This window comes from Echinops telfairi, unplaced genomic scaffold (genome assembly GCF_000313985.2).
Source record: "Echinops telfairi isolate 266 unplaced genomic scaffold, ASM31398v2 ScPeMD7_7424;HRSCAF=8462, whole genome shotgun sequence".
NCBI lineage: Eukaryota > Metazoa > Chordata > Mammalia > Afrosoricida > Tenrecidae > Echinops > Echinops telfairi.
In genome coordinates, this window is record NW_022111324.1 from 41,274,699 (window position 1) to 41,285,516 (window position 10,818).

Below are 10,818 nucleotides of genomic sequence, written 5' to 3' on the forward strand. Positions count from 1 at the left end.
GAAAGGGTGAAAAGGCCAGGAGAGTGTTAATAAACCGTTTCATAATATATATTCTGAATATGACATCAGTTAGGGAATAGACATCTCCGCAGAGCAATCAGATTTTTGGATCTATAATCTAGAGAATACCAACTAAAATCTAAGAGATTGGTAGAGACAAGGTCTGGGACCCTCAACTTTCAGCAATCACATAATATGGCATACCTCTGTCCAGAAATCCTATTTTAACCTCTGAAGAAGAAAATGCTCCCGATTTCTAGCCCATGGGGACAGAACTAAACCATGCCCAGCAGCAATGACCTATGGAAGTGTTGGCAGAGAACCCAATTCTTTAAGTCCTGAAACGGTTTTATTCTAATGCTCCTGGATTTTCCTCTCCTTCACAGCCTGTTGAAGAGAGCTCATGCAGCCAGTTCCTTAGCCTTCCATGGACTCCGTGATTATTTCTAGAAGCAGTATAGAATGTGTCTGTGTGTGTAGGTAATTTCTCACCTTTCTCGTACTGATTTTCCACAGATAAAACAAGTCCATTTTCTTTTTCCACCATGGGTACATTCTATATGGCGCTTCAAATTCCCAGTATCATTAAACTGACGACCACATATGTCACATGGAAAAGGACCTAAAAAGGAGAAAGAAGTGTGCGTCTAAATCTAAGTTATAAACACAACATTAAATTTTAACAGGTACACTATAAATACATGCTTACCTCTGTGAATTACACTGAAGTTATTTATTTATAGAGTTATCTTCCCTCCTACATTGCTTGTTTATTGCTACCAGAGGCTGAAGGAGGTTTTTACAGCTTATACTGTCAAGCCTGTCTATAAAAACTTCTATACAGCACATATCCTAACTTTTTCTTGTGAATACAAGCTACACACTATCCACTCTGGTGAAAAATTATACCACTTACCTGATAATTTAAAAAAAATATTTGTGTATATCTGGTCTTACAATACACAGACTTAATTACTGGACCATAATTTAACTATCATCAGATAGTTAGTAGCTGTCCGGTAAATGTTTGCTAAATTGATCCTTGAATATGTTTCCCTTGGGAATTTTACTTTTTCGTTTAGTTAACAGATTACCTAATCCTTACTTCCAACCATTCCTGAAATACTTCTTAGGAGGTATAGAGAAAAATGAGAAATCTTTTAAACTAATCTTTGAAGGATAATAGAGAATATATCTTTCAGGCTAACCAAAATATAACAATGAAAATCAGAACATCTTCTATTTCAGCCACCTTTACAGGAGGACATCTGCAATAACTCGAGCTCATCAGCTCCATAGCTGTCTGAGTCCTTTTAGTGAAAGGGATTACTGTACATGACAAGGGACATCAATTTGTAAGTTCTGATACTCACATTTGTTTTTCTTTTCTCAAAACCATTTTATTGGGAGTTGATACAGATATCACATTATTCTATAGTTCATTCACATCAAACAGTATTGTATAATTGCTACCACATCAGTTTAAAAACATTCTTTTCCTTCCTAAACTCCTTGACATCAGCTCCCTTTCATCCCTAGCCCCCAGCCTCAACCCCAGAAACCCTATTCCACTTGCTGTCCCTATAGATCCATCAATCCTGGGGTTCATATACTGAAAAACAGAAAAAAGGTATAACCAAAATTCAAGAGGGTGACCCCAATGACATAACTCATCTAAGATAAACTACAAGATGAATTAACAAAAACAAAAAAATGCATATTTGTTTTTCTTGAACCCAAACCTACTCTCTAGATTTTTTTCATCCACTGGAAATACTTTAGAATATTTACTTATTAAATAATGTATTAAATTAATGTTAAAATTAGAAAAAAGTGGTGGAAGCAAGTATGTTAACAAATAATAAAATAAAATTGTATTTTGCTATAATATTTCTAAAATGTAGGATGTGAAGAACACATATAGTTTTACATTTTTATAAAAGAAACCTACCAAATCCCCAATTGAAGATGGGGTTTTTTGAGAACTAAAGTCCAAAAAAGTAATGAAAATCTCCTATGCAAAATGCTATCAAAAACAAGTCTCTGACTAGTTTTGGTAACTACAGAACATTTTGTTATGATTTTTTAATACACATATATATTCAACTTCTTATTGTGGATTGGGTGACAGTTAACAAAGCAGATCATTAGTTTTACATTCTACAATTCATACCCCTTTGTTTCAGCTCACTCACTGCAACCCCTGCAATGTAACACCACTTATCCCCCTTCCTCCCTGTTTCCTGTTTCCATTTTTCCTAACCTTTCTGAACTTTGTCCTTAGGTCAATGCTGCCCTTTTTGATCTCAAATGGTTGACTATTTAAGGTGTTCTTCACCAGAGTCATTGGTCCCCTTATAGACCTGTGTATTTGGCTGAAAAATGGGCCCAGGGTAAGTTCAGTTCCAGACCTACAGGGTGACTATAGGTCAGGGATTCCATCAGTCTCTACCTGACCAGTAAGCCTGGTTTCTTTCATGATTTTGATTCCCCCCACCCCCACATTTTCTTCCCACTCTCTCCAGGACCTTTTAATGTGATCTCTCTTTTAGAGTAGTGAGTAGTGGTAGCCAGACACCATCTAGTACAGACTGATTTTCACACGGTTCATTAGATCACTGGACTGATTTGTTTCCATGTGTCTTCGATTTTTATCACTCTTCTGTCCTCCAGAAAGGTAGAGACCAATAGTTACACTACGATGGCCATTCAGGAGCACTGAAGATCCTAGTTGCTACTCACAAAAGTAAGATGCAGAACATTACCTCTGAACCATGTTAGAGGCCATCTGACCTTGTTGTGCCTTGAAACTCTGGCCCTGAGCCCATAGGCTCAGTGACTCATCCTTCAAGATGTTTGGTTATTTCCAAGAAGTTTCATAGCGGTAGCCCCTGTGGGTGCTAGCCACTCATGGATATATGTGAACTAAAGGAAAATCGTTTCATGTGATGGCTTCTTGTAAATGCTGGTATGGAATACTATGAAAGAACAACTTAGTCAAGGCAATGCAGTGGGCTAATTAGTATTACTTGTTGCTTAAGAAAGGTTTGATAGAATTTGCGTTTTTGAGACTGTAACTCTTAATGAGAAAGCCTCACTTTCTCCTGTGGAGCACCTGGTGGTTGTGAATCCACCCGGCAACAATGTGGAAGAAACGCCTGGCACTCTACTCCCTTAAAAGGACCGCCATGGAACCTCTTAACTGACACACATGGGGTCAGGAGTTGAAACGGGTTTACTATCATCCAGCTAGCAAAAGAAAATTCTTCAAATACCACACATTGAATTTCAAATACACTAAGCTTATTGCACTTCCTGAAAATGAATTTTCCTAAAACACAAATGCTTCCTCACAAACATGTCCATAAACCAACTGTGAATAAACATACTTACTCATCTCAAGGATCTGCAACAAATCCAGTACTCTTGCCAAGTTCCATGACGACCCTCTCCTAAGCCACGATGCAGAGTTCACCAAGGTGGTTCAGTAGTAACAGGCTCCGCTAGCATTATGTGATCATCAATAATATCAACACGTGTTATGCATAGTTTTAGAAAAAGTAACTTGCTCACCCAGATGGAACTTTTCTTGATGCTTTAGTCGTGCAAACCGTGATTTGAAATGTTCTTCACAATAGGTACACTTGAAAGGTTTATCTTGAGAATGTAGAATCATATGTTCCTCCAGGTGTGGTCTTCGAGTAAAAGATTTCTTACAAATCTAAACAAGTGTACATACAAGATAAGAAAACACAAATTTACAATAAAAATATAAAGGGTAAGATGGGAAAATACACACACATATAAATTCAGCGGTCAAAGAAAAAATTTCTCCCACTAGAAATTTACCAGAAGTATCATCACTACAATAATTCTGTACTTGTACCAACAAGAAAAATACTTAGTAATGAAATAAACATTGTTTTCTAACTGTATAGAAAGTGCCTAGAAGAAATACAATTAGTAATTATCTTCAATAAGTACCACAAGTAATTGAATTTCCACTCCTTCAGCCTCTAATAGAACTACATAGTATTCTAACTTCCTTAATCTAGTCAGTACTTCTAATTCCATAAACTATATAGTTTAAATTCCTTATATGTTCCAAATAAAAACTTTTATTAAGAAAAACCTCACCACTATCAAGTCAGTGGTGACTCACAGCGACCCTCTCTGGGTTTCCGAAACTGCAACAGTTTAAGGAGTAAAAAGCCTAGTCTTTCTCCCACAGAGTTGCTGGTGCTTTTGAACTGCCAACCATGCGGATCATAGCCCACATGTAAGCACTACATAACTAGAGCTCCAATAATGGTCATATTTGACTAGAAATAGGCGTAAAAAACCACAAAAAATATTTTGATATGTTATCTCTTAAATGGTCATAAGGAAGATTTATATTTCTTTTTTTTTTAATTAATCAATTTATTGGGGCTCATACAATTCATCACAATACATAGATCAATTGTGTAAAGCACATCTATACATTTGTTGCCCTCATCATTCCCAAAATTCTCTTGCCTCTTGGGTTCCCGGAATCCGCTCATTTTCCTTCCCCCCCACCTTCCCTTCCTCCTCCCCTTTCCCCCATGCATATTTCTTAAAGAATTTTGACTGACATCAGATTAAAAGGGGTGGGGGGCGATTTCCAGTGAGTACTTCTAAGTCCATAACTATACATTTTAAATCACTTAGATATCATAAAAGCTTTATAATTGGTTATATATGATTAGGAATGAGAAACTACAGAAAATTTTTTTGAAATGTTATCTCTTAAAGTGATCACAGGCAAGATTAATACTTTTTAAAGAAATCTGGTAGCCAGAAGATTAATGTGGGCGGAACTACCGTAATCATGATAAACCATGTACTATCTATCAGGATCCTACTAAGAAGTTCATCGATTATTTTATTTAATTATCACAATTAACACATAATACACTTATGAGATGGATATAATTATTATTATAATAATTTTACAATTCAAGATGATAAAATTAACTAAAGTTAAATGATCCAAGAAGAAACCATTTTACAACCATTCAAAAATCAATAATTAACTTTGCCTTAGAAGTTTAAATGAGAAAAAAAAAGTTTGTTGCACATAAAATTATTGCCTGAGATGAAGACAAAATGTTACCTGGTGACTCTATGAATCATTATTTACCTACATACTGGAAAAGCAGTTTATGGATATGAAAAAGATTGAGATGCGTACAAATTCTTTGCTACACGTCCTATTGAAAAATGTCATTCGATTACCTTGTTTGACCAAGAGAATGGGGTAGAAGTGATATTGTGGGCTCTGGGACTTCTGAGGCTAACCCAGAATAAACTTTTCAGTTTCTACTAAGGATTCTTTTCATCTAGCTGCACGGCTAGAAGACAGCCCAACTAACCCCATGAAAGGGGCAAAACAGCAAGAATGACAAGTCCAGGCCATAGTTCCTGCTGAGCTCTTGAGCATCAGCCAGCACCAAATTGCCCAGCATGTGAGTCCATCCTCCAAATTGGATTATCCACCAGTTGTATAGCACTGAGTGACTTTAGAAAATACCATGTGAGGGGAAAAAGGAAAGAAAGAAAATACCATGTGGAACAGAAAAATTACCTAGCAAAATCCAGTCCCAAATTTGGCTATCTTTCCCACAAAACAGTGAATTAGAATGAAATGGTTATTTAAAGGCTATTGATTTTAAGGTGGTTTGTTATATAGCCAGAAACCAACGGAGAAAAATCCTAGCCGTTAACACCATGTTCAATATACTGGCATAGTCTAATTACAAAACTGTAAATACAGTGTTTACAATAAAAATAAAAAGTAGGACTTCCATTATCAAAGGCTTCTAAAAACTAACCTACAACAGGCTTACTTTACAAAAAAAGAAAGAAAAATCGGATAATTTTGTATATTAAAAAAAGATTAGAAAAGTTAGATCATATTATTTTAAAATCTAATTAACTTACTTTCTTAAAATGCATCCTTACATTTATTTTGGTTTTCTAATATAAAGAAAAATGTAAAGCTCTTACATCACATTTCCAACTTTCACTCTTAGTCTTCTTAATGGAAATAAATTCTTGTGCATTTTCAAGATGAAATCTATCAGAAGAAAAATCTATAGATTACTTTATTATTAGAAAAAATTATATTAAGTGACATATTTCATATGAATCTGTTCACAATCAATTAAAAGAATCATGCACTGATTCTTCTCTTAAAGGAAATAGGGACATAGGAATTCTTTAAGAATATACATCTAGTAATATTTTAAATGTGATAACAGATAATCTGCTATATAATAGACAACATTGAATATGAAACATTTGACCATGAAAAAGTGCCTAGAGTTTTAAAATCACGCATTCCTGAAAGCACATTTGGCAAAAGCCAAGGGTTATAGATTAAATTGTGTCCTTCAAAAATATAGGTGCTGAATTACAGGTTCCTAAATTTATTTGGTTTATTGTCACCTATTCAGGAAAAATTACTGAGTACCACTGGCAATTAAAAACTTTTGTACTATAACCCATAATTCAGGATAAAGTTTAGGTATCTGCTTTTGCAGCCCCCTGGATGATTCCAGCACCCACCAGGGGTGTACCACATACTTTGGGAAACACTGTTGTATATCCTATCCCCTAAACCTGGATTATAATTCCATTTGGGAAGGAGGAGTCTTTGTTAAATTAATGAGACAACACTAGTGTAGGCTTGTTTTAAGTCAATCTCTTTTCAAATATAAAAAAGATTGCTGTGTTTGTTAGGTGTCTTGGAGTCAGTTCTGACTTAGAGGGACCCCGTGCAGAACAGAACAAAACATCTCCTGGTCCTGGTCCCTTCTCATAAATGCTCTTATGTCTGAGTCCACTGTGGCAGTCACCTTGCCAACCCAGCTTGTTGAGGGTCTTCCTCTTTTTTGCTGCCCTTCTACTGGCGTCCTTCTCCAGGGATTGGTCTCTTCTGATAACATTCCCAAAGTATGTGAGACAAAGTCTCGTCATCCTTGCCACTAAGGAACATTCTGAGTACTTCCTACAGACAGACTTGTTTAGTGTTTTGGCAGGTGCACTGTCCTCTGAATATTCTTCCCCAGCACCACAATCCAAATGCATTGATTTTTTTTCTTTCTTTCCTTTTTTTGGTTTTCTTTATTCCATATCCAACTTACACATGCATAGATGACTTGAAAATTCCATGGTGTGGGTCAGGTGCACTTTGACTCTCAAAGGAAAAGGAACATCCTTACTTTTCAACACTTTAAAGAACTCTTGTGCAGCAGATTTACCCAATGCACTGTCACTTGATTTTTTATGGATCCCAGTAAGATGAAATATTTAACAACTTCAACCTTTTCTCCATTTATCATGATGCTACCTAATGCCTCGTTGGGAGAATTTTTGTTTTCTTTACATTGAGTTGTAATCTATACTGAAGGCTGCAATCCTTAATCTTCATCAGCAAGCAATGTTGTGTCATCTGCATATCTCCAGTTGTTAATAAGCCTTCCACCAATCTTGATCCTACATTCTTCTTCATATAAGCCAGATTCTCTGATTATTTTCTAGCATACAGACTGAGTAAATATAATGAGGATACAACCCTGATACATACTTTTTCTGACTTTAAATCAGGCAATATTCCCTTGTTCATTTCTGACTTTAAATCAGGCAATATTCCCTTGTTCAATCTGTACAACTGCCTGTTGATCCACATAAAGATTAGGCGAGCAATTCAAGAATGCCAGGGGATGAATCCCTGGCACAAAGCTGAAGGGGGCAGAGCTGCTAAGAGCCTATCATAGCATCTATGGGGGTGGATGGCAAAAGAATTAAGCCTGTCAGGGCTGAGAGGGTGGAGTTATCACTCAGATTGATTGGGAGAATGAGGTGGTGGATTTCAGAGGCTGTAAATCTTCACGGGAGCTGAAAATCTTATCTTTCTCCCAAGGATTGGCTAGTGGATTTGAATGGCTAAGCAAGTGCTTAGCAGCCCACTCCACATCACCAGGGCTCTTTAACAGGCCTGCTAGGCAGTACAAAACTCCCTGGCATAGGTGCCTTCACCCAGAACCCAGAGTGTGGCCAACACAAGAATCAGAAGGCGGGAGTATTGATGAGATGGCTCCAAAGAACAGAGGATCACTTTCAAACCTTGAGAGTTAAAGTAATTGATTCTGCTGGCTTTTGTACTTGCCTGGTGCCTGCTAAGAAGCCCTGGTGGCACTGTGGTTTAAGTGTTCTACTGCTAACCTAGAGGTTTGTGTTTCAAACTCACCAGTCCCTCCATGAGGGAATGATGAGCCAATCTGCTTCGATACAGACTGGCAGTCTCAGGAACCCTAGGGAGTTCCACCCTGTCCGATCTGGCCCTGTGACAGAATAGACTTGAGGGCAGCAGGGTTGATTTGATGCCAGTCTTCCTTATTTTTTCCTCCAATTACTCTCATTTGCAATGGGAATTACGTACCGTGTGCCTGTTAAACCATTGTACATTGGAAAAAGATAACTTGTATCTAGATTTCACATGTTGATGGATGAAAAGGAATTCTGTAGAGAATAGAAGATCCCTATATTTTTAGTCATATTTGATTCAGACGACTCAGAAGATGATATTTTGGACTTGGAAGTAAGTCTTTGGGGATATTGTGATGGGTGGATGTTTTAAATGTGGGAAGGACATGGCTCTTGAGGGGACAAAGGGTGAACACTTGGGGATTAAATTGTATATGCTATAAATTCCAACCTCTGTGCTTATAGTTAGAAGCCCTTGTGGTGTAGTGGGTTAAGCTTCAGGCTGCTAACCCAAATCTAACAGTTCTCTCCCATCTCAGGCAGTTCTGATCACTCAAAAGAGAGGACTCCATGGCAAGGAGTTGGGTTTTAACGATAGTTACCATTATACTTGGGAAGGGGGTAGGACTAATGTAGTGGGTGTTGTTAGGTAGACTGTTGTAGGTTCTGACTCATAGGGACTCTGCACAACAGGGCTAAACAGTGCCTGTGTCTGTAACAGCCTCACAATTGTTATGCCTAAGACCACTGCTGCAGCCACTATTTAAAATCATCTCATTGAGGGGCTTCCTCTTTTTCTGGCCCTCTGCTCTACCAAGGATAATGCTGTTCTCCAGGGACTAATCCTTCCTGTTAACATGTTCAAAGTATGTGAGATGAGATTTTACCATCCTCGCTCCAAGAAGCATCAGGACTGCATGTGTTCCAGATGTATTGGTTCTTATGACCAATACTTTGTCAACACCACCATTCACATGCATTAATTTTCCACCAGTCTTTCTTAGTCATTGCCTCACTATTGCATGTATATAATGTGATTGAAAATGCCATGATTTGGGGCAGGAACATCAGTCCTCAAAATGACATTTCTGCTCTTTAATATTTTTAAGAGGCCTTGGGCAGGAGATATGCCCACGTAATACATAAGTTACTTTCTTGACTGCTTACCTTCATGACTGTTGACTGTGGAGTCAATTACGATGAAGTAATTGATTTCATTATTTTCTCCATTTATCTTGATGGTGTCTGTGGGTCTAGTTGTGAAGTTTTTGTTTTCTTTACGTTGAGTTGTAATTCACATGGAAGGCTGTATCCTGTGATCTTCATCAGTAAGTACTTCAAGTCCTCTTCACTTTCAGCAAGCAGGAGTGTGACAGCGGTAGATCACGGGTTATTAATGAGCTGGCTTCCAATCTTGATGCTTATTCTTTTTCATACAGTACAGATTTTGAGATATTTTCTCAGTACACAGACTGGATAAGTATGATGAAAGGATACAACTTTGATACAGTTTTCCTGATTTTAAATCACTCTGTATCACCTTCTTCTATTACAGCTGCCTCTTAGCCTACAGGTTCCATAGTTGCATAAGGAAGTGTTTGGGAATTCACCTTCTTCGTTATGTTTTCCATAGTTTGTTATAATCACATACTCAAATGCCTTCGTACAATCAATAAAACACAACTAAGCACTTTTTCTGGTATTGTCTGCTTTCAGCCAAGAGTCATCTGATATCATCATTGATAGCCCTTCTTCTCTGTTCTCTTCTGAATGCAGTTTGACTTTCTGGCTACTCCTGTCTCCGGACTGCTGTGCCATTCTGTCTGTCAGTTTGTGCATTGCTGTGATGATGGAAGGTAGGCCCCCAGTAGTTTACATATCAGCAGGTGCACCCATGCTCTCAGTGGAGTGTCTGAACGAAGAGACTGGGAAGAAGGAGTAGTAGTCCACTTCCGAGGGGTTACCCAGGGAAAACCTGAGGACTGGCAGTGGGTTTGTGTAGGATATCTCTGCAAGCAATCTCTTTTGAGGTATAAAGTATATTAGGCAAGCAAGCTAGAGAAGCTGAATTGGGAAGAAAGATACCAAGCCACAAGAAGACTGTCGAGAAGAGAAGATCAAAACAGAAAATGACTTCCCTCCTGGGTAGTCAGAGAGAAGGCCTTCGCCTGGAGTTAGTGCCCGGACTTTAAACTTCCATCGCCTAAACTGTGAGGAAATACATTTCTGTTCGTTAAAGCCACCCACGTGTTTTATGTAGATTATAGGAGCAATAGGCAACTAGGACATCCAAACAGAAAACAGGCTAAGGACAATACTGTAACTTAAAGTTCTACATAATGGACTGCAGTTGCTATTTCCATATTTAAAAAGCTTCATCTCAAATGCAAAGATGGAAGATATGAACAAGTCAACGTTTACTATTCATTTTGTGATTTATAGCCTCAGCAAAATGTGAAACAGTAAAACTATTGAAGACAAGTCCTCCATAGATGTTTTTAGCTTACTACACATTTAAATTAAAAG

The 10,818-nt window shown here is 37.7% G+C and overlaps 1 protein-coding gene across 1 annotated transcript in view; it reads right to left on the minus strand.

The window, feature by feature from the left end:
* Nucleotides 1-10,818, minus strand: part of ZBTB41 (zinc finger and BTB domain containing 41) — a 50,361-nt gene that overhangs the window by 30,520 nt on the left and 9,023 nt on the right. Inside the window, exons 4-6 of the mRNA XM_004700067.2 lie at nucleotides 6,031-6,100; nucleotides 3,574-3,721; nucleotides 493-622 (exon numbers count right to left, since the gene is read on the minus strand). Of these exons, the coding sequence (XP_004700124.1) occupies nucleotides 493-622; nucleotides 3,574-3,721; nucleotides 6,031-6,100 (348 nt within the window). The remainder of the gene's footprint in view (nucleotides 1-492; nucleotides 623-3,573; nucleotides 3,722-6,030; nucleotides 6,101-10,818) is intronic.